The 25,885-nt window shown below is 49.7% G+C and overlaps 1 protein-coding gene across 1 annotated transcript; it reads right to left on the reverse strand.

The window, feature by feature from the left end:
• Nucleotides 1-584: 584 nt before the first annotated feature.
• Nucleotides 585-23,678, reverse strand: CFAP57 (cilia and flagella associated protein 57). Its single transcript, XM_075287756.1, has 22 exons — nucleotides 23,522-23,678; nucleotides 22,824-23,140; nucleotides 21,846-22,132; nucleotides 21,327-21,483; nucleotides 21,096-21,248; nucleotides 20,638-20,777; nucleotides 20,217-20,382; nucleotides 19,330-19,443; nucleotides 18,788-19,000; nucleotides 18,470-18,643; nucleotides 17,676-17,837; nucleotides 17,401-17,556; nucleotides 17,229-17,322; nucleotides 15,250-15,440; nucleotides 14,669-14,842; nucleotides 14,128-14,286; nucleotides 13,762-13,905; nucleotides 11,792-11,908; nucleotides 11,011-11,145; nucleotides 6,546-6,689; nucleotides 1,163-1,298; nucleotides 585-795 (listed from the first exon to the last, which is right to left on the reverse strand). Exons 1-22 carry the CDS (start codon nucleotides 23,676-23,678, stop codon nucleotides 611-613), a joined length of 3,675 nt encoding a protein of 1,224 aa, XP_075143857.1. The 3' UTR covers nucleotides 585-610.
• Nucleotides 23,679-25,885: the final 2,207 nt, after the last annotated feature.

A 25,885-nucleotide genomic window follows, 5' to 3' on the forward strand; every position in this document is an offset into this window, starting at 1 on the left:
ATTGAGAGCTGCCGGGGAGAATTGCAGAGGTCCTGAAGAAGAAGAAGGGGCAACACTGCAAATATTACACCGCTGCACTAACTCCTTCTAACTGTCACTATAAGCTTTTATTACTCAGAATATGATGGCAATTCTATTTCTGTATGTGATAAAAACATCTGAGAAACACACAGAAACCAGAGGGAGCAGATCATGTGAAAATATAATATTTGTGTAATTCTCAAAACTTTTGGCCATGACTGTAATATAAAAAACACGAAAACTTGGTAATCTTCAGTAGTTGATACCTTTTTAATGGCTAACTCATAATGATGACAAATGGCTAACGTTTCGGAACGCTAGGCTCCTTTCTCAAAGTAAATTTAAAAACATTTTTGAAGGATGCATATATATATATATATATATATATATATATATATATATATATATATATACAGAGCAGGCACAAAAGGTGTTAGAGTTCAGGAGGAAGGGGTTGTTAGTAATTGGTACCAATTACTAACAACCCCCCCCCATTCCTGTGAATGGAATTTGTCTTATGAATGATGAATGATAGAGATGACTGACGAGATACTAATTGTTTATTGTGTGACATTAGGCGCTTGTGCGGTCAGGCGGTCAGTGACGGTAACCTCCCCACAGAGGGCGCTCTGATCCCCACTGTCACATCCTGTGATTGGAGCGTGTCACGTAACCGTTTGATCTCCAATTTCTGCATTTCAATGATCCTTGCAGTCTCTTCCTCGATGTTTAGCCGCAGTAGCCCCGAGGAATGGTGGTCAGCGATGGAAGAGCCTGCGACAGAGAATACAGCACCCGGAGTCTCCTTTAGTTTGTCATGTTATGCACTAGTCACATGCAGAGCTGCATTCACGTTTCACTTTTTACAATAAGCCCTTTACTCTACTCATATCCAGAGCAGCATTCATAGTTCTGCTGCTCCATGCCTTATACTACAGTCACATCCAAAGCAGCACTTACAGTTCTTTATACAGTTGTGTTGTTACATCATGTTATTCTCCAGTCACCCCTAGAGCTGTATTCCCAGGTCAGTTGTTACCCTGTGACTTATACTGTGCCCTCCATTGCTCCAGCCACCTCCTGCCTTATAACTGGACGTTAGCATGGAGTTGGCGCACTACTAGTCCCAGGCGACCGTTACCTTTGGAGTCTGCCAGGCTACTTTTGCGATTCTTCCTCTCTGCCCCTAGCGCCACCTCCAGGTCGTGGATCTTTGTTCGGCTGACCTTCAGTTCCCGGCGTAACTCATTTATCTCCTTAATCAACGTTACATTTTCCTGCACAAGACAGAGAAGCAAAATTAGAGAGTCGAAGATAAGTGGCAGACACCCCGGAGACAGTCAGCAGGAGGGATCTCACACCTATGTATGTGCTGGCCTGCAAACTGTACATTGATGGAGGATGATGAAGCTCAGTGGCTTATGTGAGGTATAGCGCCCCCCTGCTGTCTCCACTAGCACTACATATAGAGATGATATCGGCGCCCCCTGCTGTCTCCACTAGCACTACATATAGAGATGATATCGGCGCCCCCTGCTGTCTCCACTAGCACTACATATAGAGATGATATCGGCGCCCCCTGCTGTCTCCACTAGCACTACATATAGAGATGATATCGGCGCCCCCTGCTGTCTCCACTAGCACTACATATAGAGATGATATCGGCGCCCCCTGCTGTCTCCACTAGCACTACATATAGAGATGATATCGGCGCCCCCTGCTGTCTCCACTAGCACTACATATAGAGATGATATCGGCGCCCCCCTGCTGTCTCCTCTAGCACTACATATAGAGATGATATCGGCGCCCCCTGCTGTCTCCACTAGCACTACATATAGAGATGATATCGGCGCCCCCTGCTGTCTCCTCTAGCACTACATATAGAGATGATATCGGCGCCCCCTGCTGTCTCCACTAGCACTACATATAGAGATGATATCGGCGCCCCCTGCTGTCTCCTCTAGCACTACATATAGAGATGATATCGGCGCCCCCTGCTGTCTCCACTAGCACTACATATAGAGATGATATCGGCGCCCCCTGCTGTCTCCACTAGCACTACATATAGAGATGATATCGGCGCCCCCTGCTGTCTCCTCTAGCACTACATATACAGATGATATCGGTGCCCCCCTGCTGTCTCCACTAGCACTACATATAGAGATGATATCGGCGCCCCCTGCTGTCTCCACTAGCACTACATATAGAGATGATATCGGCGCCCCCTGCTGTCTCCTCTAGCACTACATATAGAGATGATATCGGCGCCCCCTGCTGTCTCCACTAGCACTACATATAGAGATGATATCGGCGCCCCCTGCTGTCTCCACTAGCACTACATATAGAGATGATATCGGCGCCCCCCTGCTGTCTCCTCTAGCACTACATATAGAGATGATATCGGCGCCCCCCTGCTGTCTCCACTAGCACTACATATACAGATGATATCGGCGCCCCCTGCTGTCTCCACTAGCACTACATATAGAGATGATATCGGCGCCCCCTGCTGTCTCCACTAGCACTACATATAGAGATGATATCGGCGCCCCCTGCTGTCTCCACTAGCACTACATATACAGATGATATCGGCGCCCCCTGCTGTCTCCACTAGCACTACATATACAGATGATATCGGCGCCCCCTGCTGTCTCCACTAGCACTACATATAGAGATGATATCGGCGCCCCCTGCTGTCTCCACTAGCACTACATATAGAGATGATATCGGCGCCCCCTGCTGTCTCCTCTAGCACTACATATAGAGATGATATCGGCGCCCCCTGCTGTCTCCACTAGCACTACATATAGAGATGATATCGGCGCCCCCCTGCTGTCTCCACTAGCACTACATATACAGATGATATCGGCGCCCCCTGCTGTCTCCACTAGCACTACATATAGAGATGATATCGGCGCCCCCTGCTGTCTCCACTAGCACTACATATAGAGATGATATCGGCGCCCCCCTGCTGTCTCCACTAGCACTACATATAGAGATGATATCGGCGCCCCCTGCTGTCTCCACTAGCACTACATATACAGATGATATCGGCGCCCCCTGCTGTCTCCACTAGCACTACATATAGAGATGATATCGGCGCCCCCTGCTGTCTCCACTAGCACTACATATAGAGATGATATCGGCGCCCCCTGCTGTCTCCTCTAGCACTACATATAGAGATGATATCGGCGCCCCCCTGCTGTCTCCACTAGCACTACATATACAGATGATATCGGCGCCCCCTGCTGTCTCCACTAGCACTACATATAGAGATGATATCGGCGCCCCCTGCTGTCTCCACTAGCACTACATATAGAGATGATATCGGCGCCCCCTGCTGTCTCCACTAGCACTACATATAGAGATGATATCGGCGCCCCCCTGCTGTCTCCTCTAGCACTACATATAGAGATGATATCGGCGCCCCCTGCTGTCTCCACTAGCACTACATATAGAGATGATATCGGCGCCCCCTGCTGTCTCCACTAGCACTACATATAGAGATGATATCGGCGCCCCCTGCTGTCTCCTCTAGCACTACATATACAGATGATATCGGCGCCCCCCTGCTGTCTCCACTAGCACTACATATAGAGATGATATCGGCGCCCCCTGCTGTCTCCACTAGCACTACATATAGAGATGATATCGGCGCCCCCTGCTGTCTCCTCTAGCACTACATATAGAGATGATATCGGCGCCCCCTGCTGTCTCCACTAGCACTACATATAGAGATGATATCGGCGCCCCCTGCTGTCTCCACTAGCACTACATATAGAGATGATATCGGCGCCCCCCTGCTGTCTCCTCTAGCACTACATATAGAGATGATATCGGCGCCCCCCTGCTGTCTCCACTAGCACTACATATACAGATGATATCGGCGCCCCCTGCTGTCTCCACTAGCACTACATATAGAGATGATATCGGCGCCCCCTGCTGTCTCCACTAGCACTACATATAGAGATGATATCGGCGCCCCCCTGCTGTCTCCACTAGCACTACATATAGAGATGATATCGGCGCCCCCTGCTGTCTCCACTAGCACTACATATACAGATGATATCGGCGCCCCCTGCTGTCTCCACTAGCACTACATATACAGATGATATCGGCGCCCCCTGCTGTCTCCACTAGCACTACATATAGAGATGATATCGGCGCCCCCTGCTGTCTCCACTAGCACTACATATAGAGATGATATCGGCGCCCCCTGCTGTCTCCTCTAGCACTACATATAGAGATGATATCGGCGCCCCCCTGCTGTCTCCACTAGCACTACATATACAGATGATATCGGCGCCCCCTGCTGTCTCCACTAGCACTACATATAGAGATGATATCGGCGCCCCCTGCTGTCTCCACTAGCACTACATATAGAGATGATATCGGCGCCCCCTGCTGTCTCCACTAGCACTACATATAGAGATGATATCGGCGCCCCCTGCTGTCTCCACTAGCACTACATATAGAGATGATATCGGCGCCCCCTGCTGTCTCCACTAGCACTACATATACAGATGATATCGGCGCCCCCTGCTGTCTCCACTAGCACTACATATACAGATGATATCGGCGCCCCCTGCTGTCTCCACTAGCACTACATATAGAGATGATATCGGCGCCCCCTGCTGTCTCCACTAGCACTACATATAGAGATGATATCGGCGCCCCCTGCTGTCTCCACTAGCACTACATATACAGATGATATCGGCGCCCCCTGCTGTCTCCACTAGCACTACATATACAGATGATATCGGCGCCCCCTGCTGTCTCCACTAGCACTACATATAGAGATGATATCGGCGCCCCCTGCTGTCTCCACTAGCACTACATATAGAGATGATATCGGCGCCCCCTGCTGTCTCCTCTAGCACTACATATAGAGATGATATCGGCGCCCCCCTGCTGTCTCCACTAGCACTACATATACAGATGATATCGGCGCCCCCTGCTGTCTCCACTAGCACTACATATAGAGATGATATCGGCGCCCCCTGCTGTCTCCACTAGCACTACATATAGAGATGATATCGGCGCCCCCTGCTGTCTCCACTAGCACTACATATAGAGATGATATCGGCGCCCCCCTGCTGTCTCCTCTAGCACTACATATAGAGATGATATCGGCGCCCCCTGCTGTCTCCACTAGCACTACATATAGAGATGATATCGGCGCCCCCTGCTGTCTCCACTAGCACTACATATAGAGATGATATCGGCGCCCCCTGCTGTCTCCTCTAGCACTACATATACAGATGATATCGGCGCCCCCCTGCTGTCTCCACTAGCACTACATATAGAGATGATATCGGCGCCCCCTGCTGTCTCCACTAGCACTACATATAGAGATGATATCGGCGCCCCCTGCTGTCTCCTCTAGCACTACATATAGAGATGATATCGGCGCCCCCTGCTGTCTCCACTAGCACTACATATAGAGATGATATCGGCGCCCCCTGCTGTCTCCACTAGCACTACATATAGAGATGATATCGGCGCCCCCCTGCTGTCTCCTCTAGCACTACATATAGAGATGATATCGGCGCCCCCCTGCTGTCTCCACTAGCACTACATATACAGATGATATCGGCGCCCCCTGCTGTCTCCACTAGCACTACATATAGAGATGATATCGGCGCCCCCTGCTGTCTCCACTAGCACTACATATAGAGATGATATCGGCGCCCCCCTGCTGTCTCCACTAGCACTACATATAGAGATGATATCGGCGCCCCCTGCTGTCTCCACTAGCACTACATATACAGATGATATCGGCGCCCCCTGCTGTCTCCACTAGCACTACATATACAGATGATATCGGCGCCCCCTGCTGTCTCCACTAGCACTACATATAGAGATGATATCGGCGCCCCCTGCTGTCTCCACTAGCACTACATATAGAGATGATATCGGCGCCCCCTGCTGTCTCCTCTAGCACTACATATAGAGATGATATCGGCGCCCCCCTGCTGTCTCCACTAGCACTACATATACAGATGATATCGGCGCCCCCTGCTGTCTCCACTAGCACTACATATAGAGATGATATCGGCGCCCCCTGCTGTCTCCACTAGCACTACATATAGAGATGATATCGGCGCCCCCTGCTGTCTCCACTAGCACTACATATAGAGATGATATCGGCGCCCCCTGCTGTCTCCACTAGCACTACATATAGAGATGATATCGGCGCCCCCTGCTGTCTCCACTAGCACTACATATACAGATGATATCGGCGCCCCCTGCTGTCTCCACTAGCACTACATATACAGATGATATAGGCGCCCCCTGCTGTCTCCACTAGCACTACATATAGAGATGATATCGGCGCCCCCTGCTGTCTCCACTAGCACTACATATAGAGATGATATCGGCGCCCCCTGCTGTCTCCACTAGCACTACATATACAGATGACATCGGCGCCCCCTGCTGTCTCCACTAGCACTACGTATACAGATGACATCGGCGCCCCCTGCTGTCTCCACTAGCACTACATATAGAGATGACATCGGCGCCCCCACCTGCATGACCCGCACGTTGTCAGCCCGGTGGATCTCGGTGTCCTTCAGTAGCTTCTTCTGTAGGGTGCTGAGGCTGCGCTCCAGGTGCTCCCGCTGCCGGCCGTACTCCCGCTGGATGTCGGCGTCTATGCCCACAATCTCTGCCTGAAAGGACAAAAACTGACAGTAAAGCCATAACAGGGGGCACAGTATATAGATGCCAGGCCCTGCCGTCCTATATACATGAGGAAAATACAGACCCCTATACATGAGGTATATACAGACCCCTATACATGAGGTATATACAGACCCCTATATATGAGGTATATACAGCCCCTATACATGAGGTATATACAGACCCCTATACATGAGGTATATACAGACCCCTATACATGAGGTATATACAGACCCCTATACATGAGGTATATACAGACCCCTATACATGAGGTATATACAGACCCCTATATATGAGGTATATACAGACCCCTATACATGAGATATATACAGACCCCTATACATGAGTGTCACGGAGCAAAGGTATACGTCTTCCTCCGGAAGGTCTTTTGAATCAACACGGACGCAAGAGGTCGGGAGACAACAGCAATTTATTGTAATCCACAAAGTTAGTAGCCGGCGGCGGTCACATCAACCGTAATAACAATAAGTCCACAGAAGTCACAATCCAATGATAACTTTGGTTCCTTGGTCCTGTAACTAAATTCTGGCTCTCTGCAGAGCTGTGCACAGGCCGGCTAACCCATACTAACTGCAGCTACATCTATATACTAAGACTGTTACTTCCTCTATCTGTGGGTGGGGAGGGCTGAGTCACAGATCCTTCCCCCCTCACCTATACCAAGGAGAGCAGACTCCCTGTCTCCTGTGGACAATGCACCGTCCAACATCTTCTTGGAGACACTGATCAGATTATCTCCACCCATTGTCCTCACTGGTCCTCACTAGTTAGAGGTATTTGCATACAATGTGCTAACACACTAGACCCCAATCAGCCAACTACACATTGATGTATACAACAGGTTAGAGAATACATTCCACATGAAATATATATTACACATTGCCTATAGTATAGACTCTAACCATCCCGTGACAACCCCTCCCCCTCTCAAAACATGTGCATGACACAATTGGCCTACACAGGTAAATTGGGGAATGCACATCAGTCTCTATAGCTCATATGTCCTCCTGCAGGGATAACCCATCTGCGTTCTGGTGTTGGTTCCCTCGGCGGTACTGAATGGTAAAGTTGTAGGGTTGAAGGGCTGGCATCTGTCAGAAAATCCGGTGGATCCATGTTGGCGTCTCTCTGAGCTTGGCTTCGGGTCACTGCTCCCACAAAGTGGCACTGTAGATTTCCAACATCGTTGCCTAACAGAACATCGGCCGGCAGCCCGCTCATCACACCAATTGTGCATCGTTTTGGTCCATAACCATAGTCGAGTTCCACGGTAGCTTTAGGAATACGTCTTTGAGTACCCCCTGCCAACTTGATAGAAATGCCAGGACCCTCCTCTAGGGCCTCGGGTCGCACAACTCGGGGGTCCGCTACCGTTAGGAAAGCTCCCGAGTCCCGGAATCCAACAACTGTTCGGCCATCCAGTAGGACCTCCTGCAAGTGCTTCCTCTGAAGGTTTGCGGGATGTGTGGCAGAAGGCTGAATCCCATAGACCCCTGGAGGTGGAACAGATGGGTCATTCATGGAGTCATCTGGAAATGGGGCCAAACTTTCTGTCCTAGGAGTGGTTCCCAGGTAGTGAATAGGCCGGGATGCCACGGTGGCCCGTGCCCCCATGTTAACAGGGCAACTAGCTTGCAAATGTCCAGGCCGCCCGCACCCAAAACATCTGCGCTCTAGCATTCTTCCAGTAGGTCGTTGTCTAGGGACAGGGTTGTTCATAGCTGGAGGCCGATGGGCTGGGGCAGGGGTAGAGGGGGAATTGTAATCCTGAGGCCGGGCACGAAAGGTGGGTGGCTGGATGAAGGGTGTCTGGCGGACTGTGGTAGTTTTCCGCTCCTCTGCAAACAACCTCTTCCACTGCGGCTTGATGGTCAGGCCCTCATCTGCAAGGGAAGCAGCTTGCTCCACTGTGGCTGGGTTCCGTTCCAGCACCCACTCACGGATCTCAGCGGGGCACTGGGAAAAGAACTGTTCCTTAAGTATGACTTGGAGGATCTTATCGACTGTGACAGCCTCCTCTCCTTCTAGCCAGCGCTTGCATGCTTGCTTCAACTTGTGGGCGAACATGTGGAAGGAGCTTCCCCCATTGTAAGACAAAGAGCGGAACTGAACTCGGTAGGTCTCTGGAGTGACTGCATAATACTTCTGCACCGCTCTTTTAATGGCCTCATAGTCCCGCTGATCACTAGGGTCCATGGCTCTGAGAGCTTCCGCAGCCCCATCTCGTAGGTGCCCCACCAGATACCGGACCCAATCCTTCTCTGGGACTTCCATCAGGTGGCACTGGTGTTCGAAGTCCTGAAAATATCCATCAACATCCCCAGCCGCTTCCTCAAAGGTCTTGAAGTGTTTATGGGAGACATATGGTGGTTCTCTCACTGTTGGGCTGGGGGTCGGAGTTTGATTATAATTCCGCGCAGTTATCTCAGCCATTCGCATTTCATGCGCCATTCTTTCCTTTTCATGCGCCATTCTCTGTTCCTCCTTCTCCGTTTCCTGAGCCCTCTGTAATGCTCTACTCCTTTGCTCTGCAGTTGCTCCTAGCCCCAGCACTGCCAATTCCTCCTCATACAAAACAACCCATCTGCTCTTTTGGGTCTGTACCTGCCACTCCTGTATCTCTACTGTCTCCTGGGGGCAGCCCTCCTCATGGTCGCTTTGCAGGGTCATCTCCTCCAGTGCCTCGATCAGTTGCTCTTTCGTTCTTCCCTGGTAACTCAGGTTTAGTTCCCGGGCCCTTACTTGTAGACTTGCCATAGTCCAGTTCCTGTATTCTGAGGTTGTGGCTCCATTAATCGCTGGGCTGCTGTAGTCCATCTCGCTATCCGCTGTTGATCCCACCGCTGCCACCAGTTGTCACGGAGCAAAGGTATACGTCTTCCTCCGGAAGGTCTTTTGAATCAACACGGACGCAAGAGGTCGGGAGACAACAGCAATTTATTGTAATCCACAAAGTTAGTAGCCGGCGGCGGTCACATCAACCGTAATAACAATAAGTCCACAGAAGTCACAATCCAATGATAACTTTGGTTCCTTGGTCCTGTAACTAAATTCTGGCTCTCTGCAGAGCTGTGCACAGGCCGGCTAACCCATACTAACTGCCAGCTACAACTATATACTAAGACTGTTACACCTATATCTGTGGGTGGGGAGGGCTGAGTCACAGATCCTTCCCCCCTCACCTATACCAAGGAGAGCAGACTCCCTGTCTCCTGTGGACAATGCACCGTCCAACATCTTCTTGGAGACACTGATCAGATTATCTCCACCCATTGTCCTCACTGGTCCTCACTAGTTAGAGGTATTTGCATACAATGTGCTAACACACTGGACCCCAATCAGCCAACTACACATTGATGTATACAACAGGTTAGAGAATACATTCCACATGAAATATATATTACACATTGCCTATAGTATAGACTCTAACCATCCCGTGACAATGAGGTATATACAGACCCCTATATATGAGGTATATACAGACCCCTATACATGAGGTATATACAGACCCCTATATATGAGGTATATACAGACTTATACACATGAGGTATATACAGACCCCTATATATGAGGTATATACAGACCCCTATATATGAAGTATATACAGACCCCTATACATGAGGTATATACAGACCCCTATACATGAGGTATATACAGACCCCTATACACATGAGATATATACAGGCTCCTATATATGAGGTATATACAGACCCCTATACATGAGGTATATACAGGCCTATACACATGAGGTATATACAGGCCTATACACATGAGATATATACAGACCCCTATACATGAGATATATACAGACCCCTATACACATGAGGTATACACAGACCCCTATACACATGAAATATATACAGACCCCTATATATAAGGTATATACAGAACCCTATACATGAGGTATATACAGGCCTATACACATGAGGTATATACAGACCCCTATACATGAGGTATATACAGACCTCTATACATATGAGGTATATACAGACCTATACACATGAGGTATATACAGACCCCTATACACATGAGGTATATACAGACCCCTATACACATGAGGTATATACAGACCCCTATACATGAGGTATATACAGACCCCTATACATGAGGTATATACAGACCCCTATACATGAGGTATATACAGACCCCTATACATGAGGTATATACAGACCCCTATACACATGAGGTATATACAGACCCCTATACACATGAGGTATATACAGTCCTATACGCATGAAGTATATACAGACCTCTATGTAGCAGATATATGCCCAGTATATATGCACTCACCGCATCGCTCTCTTGCACGTATTTCGCGTACAGCTCCCGGATATTGTCCTTCAGTTTCTTCGGCTCCTGGATGAAGCCCACACAGTTGTGCAGATCGGTCTTGAAGCGTTTCACCACGGCCTCCACATCCCGAACCTGCGGAGAGGACGCAAAATCTACATCACAGGGTAATACGAGATCCGAGGCTTATATACACATGTATATAGCGCTAGTTATAGGTCTTCAGGTGGGGGCGCACTGCTACTATCCTGCACTTCATACAGAGGAATTCCAGCTCTCCGCTTATCCTACATACAGAGTCGCATCACATATACCCCGTTACTCCAAAAATAAGCCCGAGTTACAGTCAGCGGCTCCAGCACTAGGTCATGTCACATGAAGTCATGGAGTAAGGAGAATAGGCGTGCCATAGCTCCCAAAATCACAAAATCTGGTCCCCCGCTCCAGAGTCCGCCTCCTGGGTCCAACTCCTGGCTGCTACTATGTTGTGGGACCAGACATCACGTGTCCCCACTGCCCCTCCACTACAGCAACCTTAGTGTAAAGGAGAGAGAGAGAGAGAGAGACCCCCCCCCAGCTCTTGCTCTGCAGCCCCCCCCATAGCTCCTACTCTGCTGGGTCCTCTTTCCCCAAGCCTTTGCTCTGCGGGTACTTCTTTCCCCCAGCTCTTGCTCTGCAGCCCCCCGTCCCCCCCAGCTCTTGCTCTGCCGGATCCTCTTCTCCCAGGTCCTGCTCTGCAGCCCCCCCCAGCTCTTGCTCTGCGGGGTCCCCACAGCCTCACCTTCTGCCTTTCCTTCTGCATCTCCCGCTCTGTAGCTTTCAGCTTCTGCTTCAGTTCTGTGATGTTCAGATCCAGTTGTGTATTTTGCTTATGGAACCGTTCCAGCTCAGCCTCCATCTAAGAGACAGACAGAAAGAAGAAAGAGACCAACACAGGCAATATAAAACCGCTATATCAAACTGCCAACACCATACACTGCACACATAATACCAACCCATAGTACATAAGTAATATGCAATATTTAGTAATAATGTTTGATAGTCCATATAATACTGCCATATTGTTCCTACATAATACTGCAATTCATTTCCCAAATAATACCGCTATACACCACTACATTATACCAAGTGCTTTATGTCTGTCCTTGTCTTCTGTCTGTGACAGTCCACTATTAAACAAGGAATCTGGCCAGCTGTTTAGTTTACCACTGGCCCAGTTTGCCACCAGCACATTATGATCTGTGGCCCAGTGTGCCCATCATGTGTGTGACTGGCTTGTGTGTGACCCCCTCACTGTGGGACCGGCCTGTGTGTGACCCCCACTGTGGGACCGGCCTGTGTGTGACCCCCACTGTGTGACCGGCCTGTGTGTGACCCCCCCACTGTGGGACCGGCCTGTGTGTGACCCCCACTGTGTGACCGGCCTGTGTGTGAGACCCCCCACTGTGTGACCGGCCTGTGTGTGACCCCCACTGTGGGACCGGCCTGTGTGTGACCCCCACTGTGTGACCGGCCTGTGTGTGACCCCCACTGTGTGACCGGCCTGTGTGTGACCCCCACTGTGTGACCGGCCTGTGTGTGACCCCCACTGTGTGACCGGCCTGTGTGTGACCCCCCCCCCCCACTGTGTGACCGGCCTGTGTGTGACCCCCCCCCCCCCACTGTGGGACCGGCCTGTGTGTGACCCCCACTGTGTGACCGGCCTGTGTGTGACACCCCCCACTGTGGGACCGGCCTGTGTGTGACCCCCACTGTGTGACCGGCCTGTGTGTGACACCCCCCCCCCCCCCACTGTGTGACCGACCTGTGTGTGACCCCCCCCCCCCCACTGTGGGACCGGCCTGTGTGTGACCCCCCCACTGTGTGACCGGCCTGTGTGTGACCCCCACTGTGTGACCGGCCTGTGTGTGACCCCCCCCCCCCCCCCCCCACTGTGTGACCGGCCTGTGTGTGACCCCCCCCCCCCCCACACTGTGGGACCGGCCTGTGTGTGACCCCCACTGTGTGACCGGCCTGTGTGTGACCCCCCCCCCCCCCCCACTGTGTGACCGGCCTGTGTGTGACCCCCCCCCCCCCCCACTGTGGGACCGGCCTGTGTGTGACCCCCCCACTGTGTGACCGGCCTGTGTGTGACCCCCCCCCCCCACTGTGTGACCGGCCTGTGTGTGACCCCCCACTGTGTGACTGGCCTGTGTGTGACCCCCACTGTGTGACCGGCCTGTGTGTGACCCCCACTGTGTGACCGGCCTGTGTGTGACCCCCACTGTGTGACCGGCCTGTGTGTGACCCCCACTGTGTGACCGGCCTGTGTGTGACCCCCCCACTGTGTGACCGGCCTGTGTGTGACCCCCCCCCCCCACTGTGTGACCGGCCTGTGTGTGACCCCCCCCCCCCCACTGTGTGACTGGCCTGTGTGTGACCCCCCACTGTGTGACTGGCCTGTGTGTGACCCCCACTGTGTGACCGGCCTGTGTGTGACCCCCACTGTGTGACCGGCCTGTGTGTGACCCCCACTGTGTGACTGGCCTGTGTGTGACCCCCCCACTGTGTGACCACTACGCCATTCACTTCTGTGGGACTGATGGAGAGAACACCATATAAATGAATGCACCACCGTTGCAGCCACACAGGGGACCCCCGCTCTTCTCATCACGGGGGGTCCCGGTAGTCAGATGCACCCAGTGATCTGATATCGCCCATCCTGCAGATGTGAACCCAGTGGTAGGGGCAGAGCCGTGGCAGACATGTCACCTCCTGGATCTGCTCCTTCATCTCCTTGATCTCGTTCTCCCGGGGCTCGATCTGCTTCTTCAGCTCCTTGATCTTATAATCCAGAACAAACTTGAACTTCTCCAGCTCCTGGTTCTTCTTCTTCAGATCATAGATCCTCTTCTCCTGGATCACAGATCAGACACCATGAAGTGAAGTCACGTGTACAAAATATGGAAGAACCTACCTAGAGCTCTGCTTGCTGTCAGTGAAGAGGATCCTTCTTATTCCCCATCCAGAGGTGCGTGAGCTCTAACACTGTGTAACAAGTCCTGCAGCTCCACCAGCAGGTTCCATTTACTGACAGCAAGCAGGATACTGACCCCAGCGGGGGTTGGCGGGGCTCACCTTGTCCTGTATGGTCTCGTCCCTCTCCTGGATCTCTCTCTTCAGCCCCTGGATGTCTTTGTCCAGAGACTTGATGACCCCCTGCAGCTTCTGCTCCTCCATCTTCATTCTGTCGATGTCGGCTGTGCGTTCTTCTATGTCCTTCTGCAGACTGCTGAACTATAGGGGGGGAAGCGGCAGAGGATCAGACACCGGCACAGCAGGTACTATAGGGTGACTCCGGGGTCAGAATACATGGCGCCCAGTCCGTCTAGGGCTGTCATTACACTTGGCGGATTTGTTTGAGAAATTTCTGTAATAATCTGAAGGGCTGGACCTGCAGCGAGAACGTGAAGTGTGCGAGCCGGCTCCGTGAAGAATGGGACAGTCACAGAAAATTCTGCAACAAATCTGCTGTGTGTGAATTCACCCCCATACATGAAAGTAATAAAAGAGAAATGTACGGCTGTATTCACACTATGTGTGACATATGCCGCTGTATGCAAATACACAGAGCCTTCAGATGGAATATTTGCTGCCATGCAGTGTGAATGCCGCCCACCTTCTTCCTCATGATTCCGCTCTCCCCCTTGAGCCGCAGCGAGACCTCCCGCTCCTCCCGCAGGCGACGCTCATATTTTATCTTCATGTCCTGGATCTCTCTGTCCGCGTCCTCCTCTATCTGCTTCTTGGTTTCTTCAAATTCTCGGAGTTGCTGACGCGCTTCATCCTGAGCCTGAGAACAAGGCGACACGTTAGAATGTCTTGTCACTGTCTGTCCTGAGACCATTAGTGAGAAGATCAATGTCCGGGTGTGAAGGGAACCCTACAGACGCGTATACGGAGGACACTGACAGACATAGTAATAGACTTAAGCTGCATCTGCAAATATCCCCGCACACCGGTAACCCACCTGCTCCCATCTGTACAGCCCTGTCATATAGGACTGGTAACGGCCTGGGCTGGGTGTCCTTTATTATGGAGCAGCTCTTCCTACAGGTCCCTTCATCTTAATAGGGAGCAGTCCCAGACATAGCGCCAGGCCATGAGTGGTACAACTGGGGAAGAAGGGGGTTCCTTTTGTACTAGAGGTGGTCCCAGCAGCCCCCTGTATCTCAGTAGCACAGTCTGCAGTGCCCCCACCTGCTGCAGTTGGGTCGACCTCTCGTGCACTTTGGCCTCGTAGTGTTCGGTCAGCTCCTCCAGGGCTTGGCTCTTGCTCTCCTCCAGCTCATGGAGCTGACGCTCGTCATCCTCCTGCATCCGCTGGGACTTCACCTGCAGCTCCTGGTACTTCTCATACTCCAGCAGCAGCTTCTGGTTATTTGCTGTCTCTGAAGGGAACATGTGAAGGATCCTGAAGTGAGGTCAGGTCACAGACACGAGATCGCTGCCGACAGAAGGACTGACAGCTGCAAGCCCTGACCTACTACTAACATCACAGGAGGGAGAGACGAGGGAGCAGACAGGGACAGTCACACCTATAGCATCCGTGTCACTCCTGGGATCCTCTCTGTGAGGTCAAACACAGTATTTAGAGATGAGCGAGTACTGTTCGGATCAGCCGATCCGAACAGCACGCACGCATTGAAATGAATAGAAGCACCTGGTACTTCCGCTTTGACGCCGCCCGGCCGCTTAACCCCCCGCGTGCCGGCTACGTCCATTCATTTCAATGCATGCGTGCTGTTCGGATCGGCTGATCCGAACAGTACTCGCTCATCTCTAACAGTATTCAATAGGTCCTCCTGAAATTGGCCAGATATAAAGGGGTACTCCATCACATAAAGTGCCTGATCTCTGGGACCCCCCAATCCTGAGAATGAGAGGGGTTGGTTCATTATTCCTTTGCCCTTCACAGTCTTGTCCCCGGCCCCTCACTGTGCAGACAGCCCTATGCACCTGAATGGAAGGATTGATGGGGCCCCTGAGGTCGGGTCCTGACTGCTCATAGTGATGACATATCTCAGTGACCTGCCGTCGCTTCCTCCGATGGGAATAACCCTTTCATGTCTATGGCTGTAATGGAATTCTCCAACTAAAAAAGTTCTCACCTGCCTATTGTATAATGAAAACTTCCAGAAGGTTCTAACGGACTTTGTATTTTAATACCTCACTATTTTTAAGCCAACAACCCGCAGATGAAGTTGTGGGCAGAGGCTAGTATACATATATATAGTGATATTTACACAGTATATATAGTGATAATACAGTATATGACTGATATACAGTATAGAGATATATATATTTGTCAGGCACCATATACTGTATAACTATCACTACATGTGTATATACTCTGCATATCACTGTCTATATGTGTATATACTATATAAATATCTCTATATATGTTGTGGTGGACGTGGTGTATATCTCGTCCTCAGCCAGGTGAGATAAAGGAACCCCAGAGTGATAATTTCTGCGCTAGCAAAACATAGTCTGCCAGAGCTCTTATGGTTTCCATATTTTGGGCTGGTTCTTCTGGACTGGTGGGCAGGTTGGTAGTGGGAGCCTTCCAGGACACAACTCGGGTTTTTTCCCTTTGTTCCAGGTGCGACTTCCTCATGGCCATTGCTGAGGAATGAAGCCTAGTAAGGGGGTGACAGTTTTTAGCAGGCAGAGTGAGACCGAGCACTACTAGGACGGTATGTACTGTTTGGGTCCCTGCATGGGATGTTATGTTTGACCTGCTACAGCAGGGGTAGGGAACCTTTGGCTCTCCAGCTGCTGTGAAACTACAACTCCCAGCATGCTCCATTCACTTCCATGGGAGTTCCAAGAACAGCAGAGACAGTATGCATGCTGGGAGTTGTAGTTCTGCAACAGCTGGAGAGCCGTACGTTCCCTACTCCTGTGCTATAGCATAGACAGCCATGATGATGTTTAGTTAGAGCCGGACAGGCTTAGGTTTTTGTTTTGTTGTTTGCTGACAGTGTTTTATACTAAAGCTACAAATAAAACACTCCGGATTGTTATCCCTACTGCCTGTTGGAATCGAGTCATTGCTGCGTCCCACCCGTGTGAGCTGGACCCCCTTACAATATATATAATGTATAACTATCACTATATGTATATATTATATAACTACCATATATATCTCTCTCTCTAGCTATGGTGTCCTGTACCTAGATCCTGTAGCTCCCGCGATTGCTTCTCGATCACTTCGGCTAACTCCTCCTGATGTTTCACTTCTTGTTTCTCGGCTTCGGCTTTCAATACCTGAATGATGGGGGTGATAGTTGAGTTTCCTGTGGCCACTGTCACATGATGAGGGTCATGAGGTCACATGTCTGGTACCTGGTTAGTTGTTTTCAGAACCTCCATCTCCTGGATGAATTTCTCGGTCAGCTCCTTCAGTTTCTCGTTGTAGTTCATGTCCTTCAGCCGCAGCTGGTACTCGCTCTCCATTTTCAGCTCTTCCACACGAGTCTTCAGCTCCAGCATTACCTGGTTCTGTGGTCAGTCACACAAATACAATAGAGCCCTTAGTAACATCTCCTATATCAGGACCACTGAAGGGAATATACTGCACTTGGGCAATCCCTACTCGTAGTCCTGAGCTCTGTCCTCACCTTCTCCTCCAGCTCGGACTTGGTGATCAGCACCTCCTCGGCATATGTCAGCTCTTTATCTCGCTTCAGGCCTCGGCTCTCCTTGTCAGATATCTTCCACACCATAAGACAGCCGTCCTCAGAGATGGACAGGAGATTCTGGTCGTCGTAGGTCACCACCAGCTGAAAGGAAGTGAAACAGGGACTGTAGGGTTATAGGATGGACTTTATAGACTGACGTCTTCATCCAATCTCATCTACTAGGTAACTATGTAAATGTGGTGGAGAAGGGGATTTATGGCGGAGACAGTAATAATGTGACCGTCATATGAGGACAAAGTAGAGCAGACCATACAGGACCGAGAGGGAGGAATAGAGATAATGATATTTGGGGAGAAAGACCGCAAGATCTAAAAACCAAAACAAAACTATAAAAATAAGTGAAAGACGATCAATATTATTCCTGCAGATTTAAAGACTTCACATAGTAAGGGTCTGATCACATCTCACTTTTACACTACACTGAGTGTACACCCTGGAAGGCTCCCGTATCCACATCTAACATAGCCATAGGCCCCATACACCCCCTGGAGGCCTCCGGGGGATGATATCTGTTGTATAGGACTGAGCGTTCCCCTACTATTTGCTGTTACCAGTACGAGCAATGGCTGACAGATCCTATTCTAGATGAGCAGGGTCATAGGATGGTCCAGGCCAGAGAATAACCGATGTGAACAGAGGCTGATAATGAAGATTTACAGTAATTTAGAGACAAGCAGACACTTGAGGGTGTATACCAAACAGGCAGCTCTTACCCTGGTGACGGGGCCGGCGTGGGCCTGGTACTCGTTGTATTCCCTATGAAGAGGTAGAGGATACTTCATGGCTCGCACAGTCCCCGTGGAAGTGCCAGTGAAGACCATGCGTCCAGAATGAGAGATGGCGACCGCCGTGTACGTCACATCGAAGGATGGCGCCTCCCGCAGTATCTGAGGAGGAAACAAATGACAGCACAAGGTGAATTCTCATTTGTTCTAAGGTTGTGCAGGCTGGGGGGGGCACAGTAAGTAAAGGGGGTGCAGATAATGGGTTCTGCTGATATCACCAAGGTACAGACATGACCAGAGCTTTACCTGTGACTCACTGATCTCCTTCAATGTCTGGTCAGACCCCACAGCAAAGATGGTCTTTGAGTCGGAGGACAGGGCCACGCAGCTGTAGTTACAGGATTTCAGGACGCACTCAGACTCTCTCTTTCCGGTCAGTGAGTTCCATTCATAGACGGCTCCATCCAGGCCGCAGGACACCAGTTTACTGTCATCGGCACTCCAGGCCACGGAGCGAACCTGAGGCCACAAGATACAGCATCACATACATGGCACGTCACTGCTGTTATCAGGGATGGACGGGGATGTAAAGAGCTCGTGGAGTGTAGACAACGTTCTGTTAGGGCTTACTGGGGTCACAGACTGAGGATCGATAATCAGCCTTGCTAGCGGTCACTGAAATCAATGGCTGCCATGTATTGGAAGGTTTCCCCTTACACTGACTGAGCTGACAGAACACGTCTTCATAGTGACCCCGCATGATGATAGCGACACGTGACCCCGCATGATGATAGCGACACCATAAGACAGTAGTGACGTTGTATACTAATCTGCAGAGACAGTCTTACCTTTCCATTGTGGCCTTTAAGGTTGACAATATTTTCAAAGGTGGTTGTGGAGTAAATATGGATGACGTTACCATTCACAGCAGCAAAGAGGTGTCCTCCATGACTAAAGACGCACTGATACAAGACAGAAAGGGATCCGGGTTTCAGAACATTGTACCGTAAAGACCACGACCCTCTACATGAAAAATGTAAATAACCTAGAATATATGGTGGAAAAAAATCTTAGAATCTTGTGCAGATCTGCGCTGTTCTGTTGTGTTACAGATTCTGCTGCGGATCACTGAAATGTTAAAGTGACCCGTCCTTAGGAGAGATCATTCACATGATACAGCTGTAGCTCAGCCCCATTCTAGTCAGTGAGGCTCAGCTGCAATACTAAGCACAGCCCCTAAAATACATCTAGTGCTGTGTGCGGTATTCACTGGTTGCAGACGTCACCCCAATGCTACGGCCTCTCCAACCAGCCGATCTCTGAGCAGTTTCTTCTTGATAACAGTCATTGAGTTGTCCAGAATTAGAAAATACTTTCTGCTAGAAACAGCGCCACATCTGTCTGCAGGATGTGTGTGGTATTTCAACTCAAATGCATTCATTTCAGCACAGGAGAGATGCAATGCCAGACCCAACCTGTAAGCAGGGTGGCACTGTTTCTTAAAGAAAGCAGGCATGACTTTCTATCCCTGGACAACCCCTTTAAATGGAAAGTCTGGAAATATTCTAGTCTATTACAAGCTGCCAAGAAATATGTCAAGCAATATGGCAGACAATTCAGTTGTTAGTAATGCAAAAATGGCCGACACGATTTAATACATAATTGATGTCTTGTAATCTGACTGCACCGCAATAATAAGCAGCGCTGCACATAAGTATACATGTATATACGTCACCTCTTTACATCCACGGACTGTGAATTCTTTGAACATCCGGATATCATCGATCAGCAGATTCATCAGACGCAGCTTGTCAGAGAATCCCACCAGTACGAATAATCCCGAGGGGTGCAGAGAGATACTGTACGCCTCCTCCTGGAACTCCTTGTACAGATCCAGAGAGCTGACAAAATACAGGACAGAACGAAACATCACCAAAACCTTCTACATGGCTGCAACTCAACTACAGGCCGAGAGAACAAGACAGTATAATACACGAGTGAGCAGAAACTCAACTGAGCCCAGAAATGACAGGACACGTGATCAGGGGGTGAAGCTACTATACTGTCCAGTGACTGAGAAGAAGGGCCGAAGCCTACAAGTGGCTGTGACTGAAGTATAAGCAGAGTCTATAGGGGTAGATAGAAAGCATCAGTACTTGTTCTCATAATTCCAGATGCGGACAGAGTGGTCCAGGGAGCAGGTGGCGATCAGTGGTTTGCGGATACAGACGCTCAGTCCAGTAATGGCGGAGGAATGCCAAGGCTCAGTCAGGAACTCAAAGTGAACGTCATCACCCTGCAAAGTGATAAACAAGAAGAAGGAGAATCACAGAGAGGGAGATGAGACAGAGAAGAGCAGCGGAGATACAGTGCGGTCCTAGACAGGGACCCTCAGCACATGACACAAGGTAGTCAGATGACTCTGATGCTTTCTTATGTCAGTGTAGATAGTGATTTACATCCACACCAGTTCTCCATGATAACACTGAATCACAATCCCTTTAAAGTATCTCAGTAGTGCAGCCTCAGGAAATGGGCTGCACTACTGACATGGCTCCTTTAACCACTTGGAGAGAATCAAAACTAGCCGACTTACTACACGGCATCGTCTTACCTTAGTGATGTCAACGGAGGACAAGGCGATGCTATAGAGCTGGCTCTTATCTGTACTGACTATGACCGTCTCCTCGGAGGGGCTCAGACACATGCACAGAACCTCCTGCGGCTCAGACAGACCCGAGTCACTGCTGCTCCTATCCTGTGAGATCTGGTCGACAAAGACAACATGGATATAACATATGTATCACATACGTGGCCCACCAGCCGACAAATTTCCCAGGCCTACCGTGATGTTGCGGCCTCTCTTGTAAAGTTCTCGATCCTCCACTTTCTCAAACATGCAGACACTGCCAGGGCCACCGGAGCACAGGAATCCTTTGGAATAGGGCAAGATGTAACTGATGCGCAACGAGGATGAGGTGCTCGCCAAAGCAGAGGGGGCGCTACAGATCAACAGAGAGGATCCATTACATGGAAATCTCCATTATACTCTATGTGAGACGACAGTTCATCATTTAATGGCGCGTCCTACAGTCTTGGCTAGAACACCCCTTTACCTTGGCTGCCCAATGTGACAAGCACTTCATTCACTGTCCCAGCAGCCCCCAGAATGAAGGCAGCACTGGTCACACATGGTGAACTGCCCTTCATTCCTATGGAGCATAGCGGGGAACTACTGGTGCACCCTTCTCCTGATCGTGGGATCCCAGTGCTCAGAGTCCCAGCGATGGATAGGAGATCAGTGTCTTTGTAACACAACGTTTTAAGGTTAGCCGCTCCAGCAATGAGACTGTCCTTAACTTACCGCCCATCTTCAGATGACACTCGCCGTTTCTCAGGATGCTGCACGTTGGCTCTTCCCCCAATATGGTGCTCCCAGCGCAGGTCTCCAGACTCCCACAGGCAGAGTTTCCCGGTGTCCGTCCCGCAGATGACTCGGTCTTCGGACAGCCAAGCGTGGCTCAGGAAGTTTTGCACTTCCACTTTTTGAAAGTTTGTCTGTTTTAAACTCCCGTCGACATAGCGGAAGGTTTTGAACACTCCGTGTCCCGTGACACAGATCTGGGCGTTGTCATGGGGGTTAAAGCTCATCTGCAATATAAAGGAACAGATATGATCGGCTCGCCAAAAATAAGAAAGAGGTAATGTTGGGGGAAACAAAGAATTATGCAATGAACTCCTTGTTATCCCAGACAGATCAGTGGGAGGGATGGCAGTGAGGCGTTTAGGGCAAACTGATTTCCTGCCCCAAACTGGCACTGTGAGAGGTTATGGCAGCTTACGCTAGGTTCACACTTGCATTCTGGTCTCCGTTCTGTGCTTTCTGTCTTCTGCATGCAAGAAGATGGAAAGCACAGACCGGGTCCGGCCGTGAGCGGCGGTGAGCGTTTTCTGCTCTCCGCCGCGGAACCGTTTTTTTTTTTAAATCCGGACACAGAGTACTGCATGTCTGACTCTGTGTCCGGATTAAAAAAAACGGTTTCGCGGCGGAGAGCATAAAACGCTCACCGCCGCTCACGGCCGGACATCTCTCTCACCCATTCAAATGAAAGACTCCTGCAGGTTTCCGTCTCCTGCTGTTTTATGCAGGAAACGGAAACCTGCAGTACGGAGAGGGCGACGCAGATGTGAACGAGACCTTACAGAAGTAATATATGTATACAGATCAGTCCAGCACCATCCTACATGCCATAGGAGGTCATGTGATACGAGGAGCGGTGGAGGTGCAAACCTGATCCTGAGACATACAGATAATTGGGGGAGGGGGGGGGGGGAAGGTTACCTGGTAGATGGGGCTATTCTGACTGTCCGCCCGCACTGTCGCCATCACTTTTTGTTTCTCCCACATCCAGAAGATGATCTGCCACTCCGGAGAGCCGGACAGCGCCACCAGGTACTTGGAGTCTGGAGAGAATGCCACGCTGACAAACTCATGTGCCGTGAAGTCAGGGGAACTCAGAACTTTGCGCTTCTTGAAGGGCATTGATGCCAAATCGTAGATGGTGATTGTGGCCTTGTCGGAGCCCTTCTCGGACATGGCGAGGTAGCGGCGATTGGGGCTAATAGATAACGCCTGCATGCCCTGACTCTTCTCCGAACCTGAAGACAAAAATGTCATATAAACTGTAATGTCATATATATACCGCCTAATAGAGACTGACTGGTTACTCGGGAAATGCCGCCTAATAGATACAGGCTGATTGCTATGAACATGCTGCCTAACCCCTCTTCACCACCCTGCTTGGACATAGGCAGACGCCCCCCCACCCCCCACCCCACCACCACCACTGTAAGTTGGACCCAGCACTTAGCCCTTTATTTTGGATCTGCTTTTCTGCACAAAGGTCCCCTGAAGATTGATTTTGACAGCCATGAAATGTCTCCGACACCCCCTTAATCCTATTGCCTCCATCTCGGTAGAGTGTTCCTTTAATACTCAGTCTCTGGCCTGTGCACGCTGCTGCCCCCAGAGGCTCCCACCTGGAATAAACTTCTGCCATTTCTGATCCACGTTATACTTTATACAGTTGTTGCCGGACGGGAATATCACGGTTTGTTCATCAAAGTAACAGACGTTATTGGCGACTTTTGGCTGGAGACCAAATATATAATGAGACTGAGCCACGATGACGGACATGATGGAGGAAGGCGGCGGCGGCGGCGACCTGAAAGAGAGAAAACACTGGAGAATTACTGTCATAGTGCGATGTCCTTCTCTGCCTGATAATGTCCACAAGCCAGACAGAACATGTAGCAATGGCGACCAGCCCGTCTGAGGAGCGCAGTCATGTGACCACTGGACAAGATGTCAACCACAATGGCGGTCATGGACAGCGCGGGCCTGAATACATATTCAGTGAAGAAATGTCACATGGTTAGGAATAATGAACATGGCGCCGTATCACTGCGGAGAACAACAACACCAATGTACATGCGCGAGAAAAAACCGCCACGGAGACGACGACTCACAGATCCGTGAAATACTGGCGTAAAGTCACAGACAATAGTCAGTGGTGACACGTCCGACACTATCTGGCGCCATTAACAACAAGACACAATGGAAAGTGTCTAGAACGTGCGCCATGACAGACTCGCCTGCGTATGAGGGTGCTGGCCGCAGAGCTGACACTTCTATATACAGAGAGATATACAGGGGTGGATATAACAGAAAGCCCTGTATATACCGCCAGGACATGACAGACACCTATATACACTTCTATATACAGAGAGATATACAGGGGGTGGATATAACAGAAAGCCCTGTATATACCGCAGGACATGACAGACACCTATATACACTTCTATATACAGATAGATATACAGGGGGTGGATATAACAGAGAGCCCTGTATATACCGCCAGGACATGACAGACACCTATATACACTTCTATATACAGAGAGATATACAGGGGGTGGATATAACAGAAAGCCCTGTATATACCGCCAGGACATGACAGACACCTATATACACTTCTATATACAGAGAGATATACAGGGGTGGATATAACAGAAAGCCCTGTATATACCGCCAGGACATGACAGACACCTATATACACTTCTATATACAGAGAGATATACAGGGGGTGGATATAACAGAAAGCCCTGTATACACCGCCAGGACATGACAGACACCTATATACACTTCTATATACAGAGAGATATACAGGGGGAGGATATAACAGAGAGCCCTGTATATACCGCAGGACATGACAGACACCTATATACACTTCTATATACAGATAGATATACAGGGGTGGATATAACAGAAAGCCCTGTATATACCGCAGGACATGACAGACACCTATATACACTTCTATATACAGAGAGATATACAGGGGTGGATATAACAGAAAGCCCTGTATATACCGCCAGGACATGACAGACACCTATATACACTTCTATATACAGAGAGATATACAGGGGTGGATATAACAGAAAGCCCTGTATATACCGCCAGGACATGACAGACACCTATATACACTTCTATATACAGAGAGATATACAGGGGTGGATATAACAGAAAGCCCTGTATATACCGCAGGACATGACAGACACCTATATACACTTCTATATACAGAGAGATATACAGGGGTGGATATAACAGAAAGCCCTGTATATACCGCAGGACATGACAGACACCTATATACACTTCTATATACAGAGAGATATACAGGGGGAGGATATAACAGAAAGCCCTGTATATACCGCAGGACATGACAGACACCTATATACACTTCTATATACAGATAGATATACAGGGGTGGATATAACAGAAAGCCCTGTATATACCACCAGGACATGACAGACACCTATAAACACTTCTATATACAGATAGATATACAGGGGGTGGATATAACAGAGAGCCCTGTATATACCGCAGGACATGCCAGACACCTATATACACTTCTATATACAGAGAGATATACAGGGGGTGGATATAACAGAAAGCCCTGTATATACCACCAGGACATGACAGACACCTATATACACTTCTATATACAGAGAGATATACAGGGGTGGATATAACAGAAAGCCCTGTATATACCGCAGGACATGACAGACACCTATATACACTTCTATATACAGATAGATATACAGGGGGTGGATATAACAGAGAGCCCTGTATATACCACCAGGACATGACAGACACCTATATACACTTCTATATACAGAGAGATATACAGGGGTGGATATAACAGAAAGCCCTGTATATACCACCAGGACATGACAGACACCTATATACACTTCTATATACAGAGAGATATACAGGGGTGGATATAACAGAAAGCCCTGTATATACCGCAGGACATGACAGACACCTATATACACTTCTATATACAGATA

Source organism: Leptodactylus fuscus, chromosome 9 (assembly GCF_031893055.1).
Source record: "Leptodactylus fuscus isolate aLepFus1 chromosome 9, aLepFus1.hap2, whole genome shotgun sequence".
In the NCBI taxonomy this organism is placed as follows: domain Eukaryota; kingdom Metazoa; phylum Chordata; class Amphibia; order Anura; family Leptodactylidae; genus Leptodactylus; species Leptodactylus fuscus.

Bases quoted from the DNA above. Each gene is read 5' to 3' on its own strand.
- CFAP57 (XM_075287756.1), bottom strand. From the start codon at position 23,678: ATGTCCGTCATCGTGGCTCAGTCTCATTATATATTTGGTCTCCAGCCA. The intron at 21,249-21,326 runs GTAGGCCTGGGA...TTTGTCGACCAG, and splicing joins AGAGAGGCCGCAACATCACG to ATCTCACAGGATAGGAGCAG. The intron at 6,690-11,010 runs GTGAGTGCATAT...TTGTCCTTTCAG, and splicing joins ACGTGCAAGAGAGCGATGCG to GCAGAGATTGTGGGCATAGA.